At 35.5% G+C, this 13,245-nt stretch overlaps 1 protein-coding gene across 4 annotated transcripts in view; it reads left to right on the top strand.

Annotated features, from left to right (window-relative positions):
• SPPL2A (signal peptide peptidase like 2A) overlaps nucleotides 1-11,742 on the top strand; it is a 30,223-nt gene extending 18,481 nt beyond the window's left edge. For 2 of the 4 annotated variants that reach the window (XM_062583774.1, XM_062583776.1), the window contains 5 exons: nucleotides 251-350; nucleotides 1,255-1,332; nucleotides 1,769-1,929; nucleotides 4,128-4,161; nucleotides 9,025-11,742. In XM_062583774.1, coding sequence (XP_062439758.1) covers nucleotides 251-350; nucleotides 1,255-1,332; nucleotides 1,769-1,929; nucleotides 4,128-4,161; nucleotides 9,025-9,056 — 405 coding nt within the window. In that variant the 3' untranslated portion in view covers nucleotides 9,057-11,742. The remainder of the gene's footprint in view (nucleotides 1-250; nucleotides 351-1,254; nucleotides 1,333-1,768; nucleotides 1,930-4,127; nucleotides 4,162-9,024) is intronic. The other 2 variants (XM_062583773.1, XM_062583775.1) reach the window with 1 other exon arrangement.
• The last annotated feature ends 1,503 nt before the right edge of the window (nucleotides 11,743-13,245 follow it).

Genomic DNA, 13,245 nt, shown 5'->3' with positions numbered 1-13,245 from the left:
ACTTCTTTTGCTTGCATATTATTTGTAAATCTGAAATTCTGGTTTACCTATTGCCTTAAGTTTATCCACTCTTTGTTGATTTCTGTTTTTTACTTCAGGTTTTTACTATTTTGAAAGTCTCCAATAATGATAAATTATAATTATATTATAAATGTTTCTTCATTCAGAAAAAAAAACAAACAAAATAAAACACCTGCAGCAGGACACTTTAGATTAGATTTATGTGGGCTTCTAAAATACTGTTTTACAGTTACCTGTGGTTATTAGAGTGCCTAGACTTGAATACTCTGCATCAACACTGTGTGACATGCCATTTTCGTTGTTGGGCTTTGGAGACATTATTGTCCCAGGTGAGCAGCTGGTTTTGGCAATTGTAACTTATAATTCAGTATTTCATGTTTGCTTCTCAACTGACTTGCTTTGGAGTTCATTCTACCAAACAATTACTGAATCAAATGCAGCACTTCGATCTGTTAGTACAGAACACAACCAAAGCCACAATATAAGAAAGCTTAATATGTTACAGTATACTTAGTCAAGTTCTTTTTTTTTTCTGCTTTTCTATAGCACTCCATTATGTACATACTACTGCTATAGATAATTCCAGTTGTTAGTATTATAAAATCTCCCAGAATACTTTTTCTGTGAGATTTCTAAGACTTTATAGTAATTTTGTATCATGGATTACATACTTAGAGGTGAGATAATGGAAAATGTATTTGCTGCTTTATCGCAAGTTTTTTGATCTTCAGAACTGAATTTTACCATAGATGGACTTGGAGTCTTGCGCATATTACTTAAGAAAGGCACAAATCAGCATCTCATGAATAGAGCATTCTTCCCTACCCTGTGATTTTTACTGATGCAAAATTGCTGATTGTTAAGAAAGAGTATTAAAATAACATTGAAGGAAAGTATTAAAACTGGGTTGTTACTCCTCTGTATTAGTGACTTCAAAATAGTAAGTAGCACATTGTAATTAGCTTGCTTAAAAAGGAAAACCCTTTATACCAAGCTCACTAGCATATTTACATTACAGTTTTGACTTCTGAGGCTTAACCTAGTATTTGTTAAATTGGTTCTTGGCTTTCAATAAGATAGTAGTTTCCAGATAAGAAACTGGAAGTACACACAATAATGGGAAGTCTTACTGTAAAGTCTCTTTATGCTGCTTTGATTTGGAGATGGGACAGAGATTTGGGGAGGATTATGTATTTTATTACTTTTTCATTGCTTTTTTTTTCCCTCTTCAAGGGCTTCTGGTTGCCTATTGTCGACGATTTGATGTCCAAACAAGTAGTTCTTCTGTATATTATATTTCCTGTACAATAGGTAATTATGTGACACTTTAGCAATGTTAATCTTCATGCTAGCTTTTTTTATTTAATGTCAGAACTAGATAGCTTTCATCAAGTAAAGGTTCTATAATGTCAAGAGTATCTTCATAGTGTTTTTCTAATATACCTGTCTATATTTAAGCTGATTGTTCTTTTAATGGTAGTCTGTTGCTTTGAGAAAGTTCTCATATTTTATATATGTGTATATATATATGTATATGTATATATATATGTATATGTATATATATATATGTATATGTATATATGTATGTATATAACCTTTTTTCTTCAATTATATTGAAAGAGATAAACATTATATTATTTTTTTTACTTGCTACGCTAATGACTTTATAAAAATTCACCTGTTCTTGACTCTGCATATGTGTGTGTATATGTATGTGTGTATATATGTATATATTTTTTTTCCATAGCTTATGCTGTTGGTATGGTGCTGACTTTTGTTGTTTTGGCACTAATGAAGATGGGACAACCTGCTCTGCTCTACCTTGTACCATGTACGCTCATTACTAGCTCACTTGTTGCTTGGAGACGTAAAGAGATGAAAAAGTTTTGGAAGGGTAGCAGTTATCAGGTAGGCTGGATGCTTTGTATTTTTTTGGTTAATACCTTTGTGTATATTATTCTCTATTTACTTAGTATTACCTGTAATCCAATTTTTGCTAGTCTTAATGGATATTCCAGAAAGAATAAGCAAAAGTAGACTTTACTCTTAGAAAATCTTAGCCTAATGGCTAAGATGACAGAACAAAGCTAAAGGGATATAGAATAGCTGGTTCAGCATTCTCTTAAGGAAAAACAAACCAAACAAAAAAACAGAACTCTCAAAAACACAGACCAAGTGACTTTTTTCCCATAATTTTTCATGTTTTTACAGTCTTCATCTGTCATCTTGATGTGGTGTAACTCAAGTCACTGACTTGAGTTTGCAGATTCCAGTCTGCAGTAGTCCTACATTAAGATACAGTTTAAATAAGTTAGTTATCAACTAGAATTTTAGAAAGTAGTTTCCATGCATCTTACATTGTGTCTTTCATTGTCAGGATTATGTGGAGGACTCAGCCATAAAATAACCCGGTTATAACAGAAAGGTTATATAGCCTTTCTGTCACAGTGCAGTCATAGATGTTCTCTAGCACTTCTAGGTACTCTGTTTCCCTTTTGGTTTTGTCCAACACTACCCAGGAACTGTTGTACTTTGTATGCCACGAGCATCGGCCTCTGCCTGTTGACATGTGTGCATTTACCCTGAGCTTGTCCTAGCTGTAACAACTACATGGTCCACTAGCCTGTGTGAGTTGGCATCTGTCATAAGACAGACCAGCCTGGAGATGGTCTTAGAGACCTCAAGTCCACTATTGTTAAACTTCAAAAACTTTTATGTTCTGTATCTAGGCTATGTTGAACTCAGCTCACAGAATGGATGTAGAGTTTTGGGTGGGGGGGTTTGATGTTAATTTGGAGAAAAGATATAGCTTCTGCTTATCCAACTTCTGATTGCAAAGTTAAGATGAAGCAATGGAAGCTGGGTTTTATTAATTCCTGTAAATGTAAACTGCAGTCATACAAATCCTATAGAATTATCAGCTAAACACTGCCTTTGGGTGACCTGGCTAATATTCCACATTTGCTTCAGCTGAAGGTTAAGTGTGAAGCTACTTGGGAAAAGAACTTTGACTTCAACTAGGCTGCCTATCTCTTTGTTTACAAAAGAAAAAGCTTATAAAGTAAGGACATTACAGTATAGGGAATAGTTGAGAATGAGCTAAGGAGTAGCCTTTTCCTTCTGTAGGTCCAGTGAATAGAAATGTTTCTCTGTAGGTCAGAATGAATTTGGATTACTCTGCACTTGGGTGTAAACTGGAGACTATTGACTATTCTAAAATGCACAGTGCTGCACATAAAAAGCCAAATAACTCTGGGTCTGTAGGGCTCTGAGTTCTTGAGTTCTGAGTAAGATTGATCTAAATAAATCTGTCAAGCTTCTCTTTAGCAAACCAAACTTTCACTTCTTATAGAAAAACTCATACTTGGAAGCATTATGTTGCCATAATAGTTACTTCATGTCCTTTCAACTGGTTTCTTGAAGGATTAAAACTTCTCTGAACTTCAGTTTGCTTTAAAGTCAAATCACTTCATATCTGGCACAGTTTAAAATGCTGATTTCTTCCCCTCCCTCCCCTGTTAGATTTGTCTGTGACTAAACAAGTAACTTTACCAAAATTCTTATTTTTCTGTAATTGTACATAGAAAAACTTACTATACATTCATTTTCTTTTTCCAGAGGATGTTATTCAGGTTGCACTCATTTACAGAATCCTGTAGTGCTGTAGTGTTGATCTTTCTCACATACCCTTCCAACATAATCTGTATTTTGTTACTGAACTATGGGGGAGGAGAGGGTTCAAGTCTTCATCTCTGAGGGAGACAAGATGTAGAAAGGCAGTAGATGACCATCTTTTACTACCTTGAGCCTGCTGAAAAAATGTTAGCTTGAACTGCACTGGAGCTGCTCCATCAGCTGAACAGACTTTTAAGGGGTAAACAGACTTCTGGAGAGATCTGCTGTGTCCTCTGCGGACAGAGAAACCTTGCAGGCTTAGGTACTAAGTGTAGGGGTACAAGAGCCTAGTTTGACATGGGCAACGTTTTAGATAACTATACTTCATGAATGCTGCTGTTTGTTTGTAATTCATCAGTTAGCTTTTTTGAGTTTGCGATTTTTCTGATTTTGTTGCATATGACTTTAATAATGGAATGAATTCTATTTAGGTATTGGACTCCTGCAGGACGCCTTTGCTACAAGGTGTGATTATGGCCTTCTTTTAATGCAATTTTATTAACCATCTTATGGTTTCTCTTTTTGCTATTTTTCACGTTTTCTTCCTCTTTTCTTTCTTTTTTGCATCTGTTTTTCTTTTAAAATTTTATGAATAATTCATTAGAAGAGGGCAAATGACAATTAAATACCCTTGTTATAGCATTGGCTTGAAGTTACTTGGGAAAAGACTTTCTAATCCAAAAATAATTTTGTATGAATTTCTGCAGCAGCTTGGCTGCCTTTTTATCAGCTAATGAAGACTGTCTGATGCTGCCATTGCCATGCTTCGTTAGAGTAATAAAAGTTGTTTTTCCTTACTATTCTTATGCCTATCTGCTCTCATTTTTTTCCAATCAAATTGAAAGTATTTTTTAATTTCTGACAAAAACGCAGAAAAATGTGCTTGAAACTAAATTTAAAGTGAAGACAAGCTGCAGAAGTAAATCTGCTCTTACGCTTTTTTTTATTCATTTTTTTTAAGGAACACAGAACTTAAAAGACCAATGGAGCCATGATTCTTAAGACCGAAGTGAGGCCTTGTATGCCTCACTACTCCATATTTTCCCAATCCCTCTGAGTACCTTCAAACACTTAAGATTGGTGTTAGTTAACCTACTGTTATCTAAGTGGAGATACTTATATTTGCAGGTGAACTAGTCCTTCACCTAATTTTTCTGCGCCACTGCACTGTTATGAAAACCTGCTTAGTGCTGAGCAATAATTCTGTTGTCCTCTGCCTCTGTGTTCAGCGTTTCAATTTGTCTTTAGTAACTGTGCCTACGATCTCCCTGTGATCAAGTTGCTCAACGGTATACTTCATCCTGTGTTGTCCGCAATGTTTGCTGCGCGTTAGGGAGCAAGGATTTGGACCAGCTTCTGTGGTCTTGCTGCACAGTTTCTAGTCTGTGGCAAGAAGCTGGTTTCTTTCCTTGGCCATAGCTCGTGACTGTTAACACTGATAATGTTTATTTTAACTGTTTGTTGTCGTGAGCACAATGTGGGAAAAGCAATGCAAGCTTTCCAAATAAACTTTTTGCAGAATTTAAGCATCTAAATATAATCTTGTGTTGTATTAGAATCAGCAGTCTGGAGTTATTAATACATGTATTTATAAACCGTAGTTTATCTGCTCTATACACTGAATGAATTTTCAGAGAGTGAACTCTGAGTCACAGTGTCTTAAATTCTGAGTTAAAGATGTATTTTTTTGTGTGTGTGCTAGCTTCTTTTGCCTAAGAGAGTACTTTAACAATTTAAGTCTGATAGAAAGCCTTAACAGAAAAGAAAGTAGATAAAACACAAGAGAAGGTTAGGAAGTAGGAAAGGTTGAGTGCAAATTTAAAATCAGATAGTGAGCCTCTATTTTTATAACTGAAAACTCTTCTGTCCTGCTGTCTGCACTCAGCTCTTGGATAGGATTGCTAGTACCAGTTTTTCAGTTACTACTTTGTACATATGGGAAATGCTTCATTCTCTAAGATATCGCTAAGGTCCCATAATTCTTAGCTGAGAGCATTTCTGTTTCTGCCTAATGGTGCGATCATAATTTCTAGGTGTGCTGTGTGACTTATGGATTAGTCTTGATTTGTATTGAATCACTGCACAGGAAAAAAATATTTTAACAATTCATTGAAACATAGGTCTGTCTTGGGAAAGTTGCACCAGCTTCCCCACAACCACGTGAACAGTATTGCAGCTGTGAAGTGTACAGGAAGGGAGGAAGTGGCTTTGTATGTTGCTGGGGTTTTTTTTAATCAAAAAAAATGCAGATAGTATTTTTAGTTAGAATCAGTGCAATCTATTAAGTCTTTTTAGCAATGACATGAAAAATTCAGTGCACTAATGCAACTTCAAAGTCTTCTAGGCGTAAGAGAATAGTCTTGCAACTTTTTCAGAATTTGTTAAACTTGAAGTCTTTAGCAAACTTTCTTACCTCTCTCTGAAATAAAAAATAAACAAGCTTGTTATTGGCATGTTGCACAGTAGGCGCCTGCCATTTAGTCCTGTAAATTTAAATCATGCTTTTGAGATACTTGCAAATTAATCACAGATTTGAGTTTAAGAATTATGTGAATGTCACATCATCAGATTGAGTCTCACATTCATGTCTGTGTATAGATGTTACATACTGTCTTACAGGTAGCAGTTGGGAAGTTATGTCTTTTTTTTAATAGTTTATCATGTTACAAGATAATTTTGTAACTAAAATAACTTGATGTTTTATCTGTCTTGACCCTCTGCCCTTAAATTGTCAGAAATCCAGATGTGTGAGAAAAGCTCATGAATCTCTTCCACCTTAGAAATGTTAGTCAGCTCTCCACAATACGTCTGATGCCTTTGGCTCTTCCAAGGCTTGAAACAATTTTGTCCAGAATTTTAGCACTGTCCCCTCCTTTTGCTTCTGGTTGTGGTAAAGATTTTCCCTTCTTCTGCTGGGGGGCTCCAAGAATGGAGTAGTCCTGAGGGAACCTATAACTGAGATGCTCATATGGAAAAAGCTACTCGGTATAATCTTACAGATTCAGAAAGGCATCTGTTGTCCCTGTCTTCAAGTTAGTTGTGGGCTGTCCTTGTTTTATATGTTGAGAGATTGGAAGTAAGATTTTTTTTTTTTAGCCTTGTGGTATTTTAGTTCATCAAAAAAACTCAAATCTTTATGTTCTACTAGCCACTTAGGTCCTGAAGTTAACTTAAAGTATTTCCTTAATGTATGAGAAGTCTGGAATTTAAATACACATGATATCTTCAGTGTAAGCACATTTTCTGCTACTTACCTTGTTTTAGGATTAAGTGCAGACTCTTAGTCTGTGGGGTGCACTGAAATTGTTGCTAACAGTGATAATTCTTGTCGATTAAATAGGAAATTGTTTTACAGAAATACTTACCAACAGCAGCTTCTTTATGCCAGCTGTTGGATGATCCTCTTTCTAGATTAAAGGAAGCCATATGGCATTAATTTATGTAATGTGGTATAGGTTAGATTTTTTTTTTCCTGGAAACATACTTGAATCTTCATTCAAAACGACAGTTTGATTTCTCTTATTCTAGGGAGTATTTTGCTTTGGGTGACTTGTGGATTTTGGTCACAGTGCAAGGGCAAACTTCTAGATATAGTGAAGTAAAGGTAGATTATCGTTAGCATGAGACGTATTCAGCACTAGACTGAGTGTGCGCTATTGCTATAATCTAATTCCTAGCTATATCACCAAGACTAATGCCTACTGTAATTCTTGGTGGGATGTAACCAAAGATGAAACCTGAAGTTGTTTAAGTCTGACAAATGGAGGGAGGAATATGAAAGACCTTTCCTAGCTTTGGTCATAGTTTGATATTGTGGCCACTGTGCTCTCCTAACCTTAGCACACGTCCCGGTGACTTGTTTCTGCTTTGGAACTGTCATCTCCACTTGCTGCATTGCATGCTGGCACCTCTGCTTTGGGAAACAGCTTTGTTAAACAAACCTCCATTTAGTAAGCTATGTTTGTATACCTTGTGATGAACCAGTTATGTTGGTATAAAAGAGTATGGCCCAGAGCTGGGAACATGACTGGAGAAGGGGAGGGATGTTAATGGAATTAGACTTCTGGCCCTGTATATAGACTTATACTAGATTTAAATGCACACCACACAACATTGTTGCAGCCTGGCTCTATTTTGCCAGGGCTCCTCCAGCAGTTGCCAATAATGCAAGAAGGTAATCCTTTCCTTACAACTTGAAAAGCTACTGTTCTTAAAGCCCATGCATTCAGTAGCTCTTCTAGAAACAAGCAGCTTTCTAACTCCTAGGCAGGATACATCAGTATGGGGGGAAAAGGTATGCAGGGTTTTCTGCCTAATATAGAAGAAAAGGGTATTTCTGATTCTGAAAGTATTTTGCCTGTGTTCTAAGGTATCGGTGACTTCCTCTTGCCACACTGGGCATATGAGCTCTTTGACATGCTCTGTTTTTGGCATTAATTTTACAGCTTTCATATTTTCTATCTCTGGTTGTTGGCAGCTAAAAGTTGTGCCCAGTCCTTAACCTCTCCTTTCCCAAGGTGAAACTACAAAGCCCTGAAGTTAATGGGTCTCAGTTTGTCATGCTAACAAATGTGTGGTACTGCCAATGTAACTTACTCAATGCCTTGTCCCAGGGATGTAACCAGAGCCCTCATTGCACTCTAACAGTAGAACAGGTAGGGAAAAACAGGCTTGTTCTTAACTAGGAAAAATACAAAAATGTCTTGTGTTACTCAGATACTTTTAATGAGTTACTTTAATCTGAAACTATAACCAGTCTATGTAATAATTTGGTTTAGATTGTATTCTGCAGCAGGTCTTTACGATTTTTTTTGTAATTTTTTTTTAAGATAAAAGGAAATTTTACAAAGAAATGTAGCTAATACATTTAGTTAGTTTTTTTACTAACTGTAGTATAGTTAGCTTTTACTGGCATGAAAAGAGAAGACAGTCTTTTCTGTTCAGGCTGTTGCTAACTGTACATATTAAGCAGGATTCTGGGGTCTATTTCCAGTTCTCCTAACCACCTTTGAAAAATTTCCTTAAACTCAGTTGCCAATTTTTTTCCCCCTGTGTTTAATTGTTGGAACACTTCTTTCTCACAGATTTAATTTCTTGTAGAATACTTGGATCCTTGGATGGAAAATGCTTTTGTAGTGGAAAGCATTAACTAAGAGTGTTTTGTTTATTTGACTTCATACTTTTCTCATCTGTAGAGGATTTCCTATCTATATGCTGCTAAAACACTCTTAACGTTTGTTTAATTATATTTCTCTTAGCTAACAAATACTTTGGACCAATGGAAAAAAAACATATGTATATAAAGAATCATCTTTGTTTTACATTTAGATGATGGAACATCTGGATTATGCAGGAAATGAAGAAGGCACAGCAACAGCCAGTGAACAGCCTGAAGGACAATAACATGTATGATCCTGATTTAAAATAGTGTTCAATTTTTCCAAATTTCTCTACAAAGAAATTACAGTAAATTTGGTTAATTTTTACAGTAGATTATTTCACATTCTGTGTAAAAGTTTGGGGCTTGGGGGGTTATTATTATTATTATTATTATTATTTTTAGACTCCTGCACCTATATTTTTATGGAAAGATACTGTTAGTAACATAATAGATTTGCATTTTTACAGCCAAACTATAGCTAGTAAAACCGTGCCTTATTTCAATTTAAATAAAAGGATATTTTCTATGCAATTTTCCAAATGTGTTTCTATACAATATATTTTTATACAAGTTTCTTGCCCATATCATCTTGAAGTATGAAATGTTGTCTTAATTTTGATTAAGATTGGTCAAGTTTCATTTCTCGAAATCAGTACTACCATTCATAGAATTTATTTACAGATTTTGAAGGCAAAGACTGAAAGCAGTGAAACTACAGGAACTGACAAATGAAACTGTAGTTCCATTACTACAAGTAATGGAGCAGATGGTGCGTGTGTTAATCTACATACATTGTAAGCCATAAAATAGATAACAGGGCAACTTTAACTTGTGGTAGTAGTCTTTTTTTTTTTTTTTTTTTTTTTTTTTTTTTTTTTTTTTAATTGGATATTTTGCCATTTTTAAAAAATTGGCTTATTTACACAGTGGCCCTAGAAATTTAGAAATTTAAATGCAACTCCTTGATAGTTAGCAAGGAAGATGGTGCTAAAAGCAAGAGGGTTTTTGCTCAACAAGTGTAATTTAACTATTTGAGGGGAAAAAACTCTGAATTTTTAACTCTGGCATGGCTCTTCTCCTACCCATTGAGACTTAGTCCATATTTGTGATCTTTGTTTGGCTGTGAATCAGTACAAATGGGTGGTAGGAAAAAAAAATCTAACCAGTCCTATGTTTTGGAAACAATTTTGAAAATTCTTTGCAGTTGATAGACAAACAACAGGTTTGAATAGTGCTAGTCTTGCTGTGTTAGTTAAGGCCAATGCATGTGTTTAACTTGTGGTTTAATCCTAATTTATCTTAGCTTTTAAATACTCTAAAGAATTTGAAAGGAAAAATAATTTAAATCATTAGTTTGCATTTAGAAGAGTTTTTAAGTTTGTTTGCTTGACACTTCTTTTCTTGGGAAACTGCAAATTGAGGGGGATTAGGCATAGAAAATTTGTAGTTGTAATGCTAACACTTTACACCAAAGACGACTGGATAAGGTAACAACAGGAAACCACTGAGTTCACTTATTGGTAATGTCAGGTAGTCATTAAAACATTCTTCCTATTCTTTAAATGAATGTCATTCCTGTAGTCAGTACAAGTTTGAGAACCCTGGAGAAAACAATTGAGTAAGCACATGCTGGGCAACGGCAATGCAGGCTTTCCTGCACTGTTTCACATAAGTGCCTCAGTGTTGGTCTGTGAAGGTCACCTCTAGACATTAATAGATGTTTTGGGGCATGTCTGTTCAGGAAAACTTCCCCAGATTAAATCTAGCTTAACAAGATTTACTTTGGAAGTATCCATATTGGCGGTCACAAAGGCTTACCACAAATCTACTGCTTTACTTGATTGATTTCAAGTTTAAACTTTTCTCAAGAGTCCTAATGTAGACAAGTTTATAGTCGGAATGTCCGTTGCTATTCACACAGATTACGATGGTGCAGGTTGATATGGGTGAAGTAACTATTATAACTGCAACTTCCCTAAAACAACAAAAAAGACAGTTTTCAGATGTTAGTAGTTGGCCCTCGCTACTCTACTGATCTAAGCTTGAACAGGCAGCCCCAAAGCGGAATGATTTTTGCACCCCATCTTAAATTTTTGTTTCTTTGAGGCAGCTGGGCTGACTGGCACTTAATAACAAATTACAGTATACCTCAGTGTTTTGATAGCAGACTGCAGACTTCTGTTCTGATGTGTTGTCATGCTCTCTGACAAGCCCAGTCTCTGCCAAAGTAAGTGTCTGAAAGCTCTTTGAAAGAGGTAAAGAAGTCATAACTCAATGTCATGCAGTACTCAAAGCCCTTGGAAGCTTTATAAACCAATGTAATATGACTTCTTTTTCTCTCTGAAATCTTCTGTGTAGAGGATTTATTAAATTTTTAGCTATAATTGATAATGGAGCTGGTATAAATTCAGACCACCTTGGCAACGTGCGTAAGTGTATTCAGCAGCTAGCTGTGGAAACTGTTTTGCTCTGTGCCTAATTATGCTCTATGTCTGATCATGCCTGAGGTTTCACACGCGCGTGCTGCAGTTTGATGGGATGTAAACTAACTCTTTTTTTTTTCCTTTTGAATGCTTAGGTGCTTTGTTTACAGAAATTAAGAGTGGATTTTAAAATTTTGTATAAATAATAGGTTAGTATTGACTACTGAAATGGGTTTATATAAATTCAAAAGAACTGATTGCAACACTTAGCAATTTTGAATGTTGTAATATTAAATTTGATTGGGCTAAACACTATGTTAAAAGCCTTGCTAGAAATACTTAATATAAAAATCTTACTACTTTTCCTTGTATGTTTACTGACAATACCCCTGTCCTCACAACTTCTAAGTTATCACTTTAAAGAATGTTATTAATAAATGTTACTTCTAAAAAACCAAAAAATCGAGTAATTGCTTTGTACTCTTTGTCTTTTCTTATTGTGAATATTCAAGGCAAAACAGTAACGCTTTATAATACTAAATGAACTAAACTTTCATGAGATATATCCATAAACAGTATGTAGTTATGGTTTTCATCTATCCTGCCTTAAGTATCAAGGTACAATTCCAGTACAGAAAGTTACGATTCTGTTTGTAAAGAGCTCTGGTGGCTTTTGTGTGTGTGTGTAGCAGAATTGTTTGTGAATGGAGCTACATCAATTTGATTGACCTAACTCAACAAATACTTGTTGCATTGCTGTTAGTCATGTAGCTCTGTGAAAGTATACCTGACAAACAGGGTGCGGGGGTAGAAATTCCTGTTTAACATACATGGATAATAGGCATATATGCATTCAGCTCAGGGAACTGCTGTAAAAGTATTGTTCAGCCCAGTGTGCTTAGACATGAAGGGCAAGAAAAAGCCAAACTTCAGTCTTGGAACCCAGCTTGTGTTGGAAGTGTTGGCCGGAGCGGGGGGGAATCATTTAAACTAAGTACACTTGATATGTGATCCTTGAGACATCCTTGGAGCTCTGTGATATTGTGCTCTCATTTGGAGTTGAACAGATTTTAAAATATTTTACTGTCTCCTGTAGATGCACTGGAAGTTCCAGTAGCATTGACACACAGTAACTGAGTATTTAAATAGGAGAAAACTCTCCAGAAAGCTGTATCTCTTTCCACTTGAAGAGAGGATACTGGTCTTGAGGTACTTTCATTTGGCATTGTAAACTGTCCTGCACAAATTACGCAGGAAATCTTTCTTTCCGCTCATCCAAAAAGCATGAGCTGTTATATTTTAGACATGTTTAATAGCATTGAAACTTGTACTTCCATAACTTTTTTTCCATAGGAGCTTGAACAATTAAATGACTTAATTTTAACTGGATGTTAAGCAGATAGAAAGCATGCTTGAGTTTATTCACATATGAATAATTTTTGGAATAACTCCCAAGCACAGACATTGTTAGTCAAGAATAAGAGTTGAATGTTAAATCAGAATAGCTGTTGCAGTTCAAATGCATATTAATTTTTTTGTTCTTGAGTAACATGAATGTACTTGTACAGCTCTTGTGTTTTAAAAATCAGTAACTCTATGGAATACTGTAAAGGTCAAATTGGAAAAAAAACCCACCTTATAGCACTAAGAGGCCTCGCTGTTTTTTGAGTTCAAGTCTTTATACAGCAGTTGAGACTGCACTTTATAGAAACTGGGCCAACATGTATACAGTCCAACAGAGCTATGGAAACAAGTCAAATAGGAAACGGATTTAAAGTATATTGAAGTATATCCTTAAGTAGAATTTCACCTAGTTGTGTATCAGCCAAGCCACACTGGATCTGAGAAGGACACTTTTAGTTGACATTTTTGTTTGTTTGAAGGAAAGGAAACAAAAAAAAAAGTGAATTGGAGCATGGCTGGATCTTGCTGCCTAGCCTTGGTCAGGCCTACCTATTCCAGAAA

This window comes from Rhea pennata, chromosome 10, assembly GCF_028389875.1.
Source record: "Rhea pennata isolate bPtePen1 chromosome 10, bPtePen1.pri, whole genome shotgun sequence".
Lineage (NCBI taxonomy): Eukaryota > Metazoa > Chordata > Aves > Rheiformes > Rheidae > Rhea > Rhea pennata.
The sequence above is the reverse complement of the archived record's forward strand: the minus strand, read 5'-3'. Positions and strand labels throughout refer to the sequence as shown.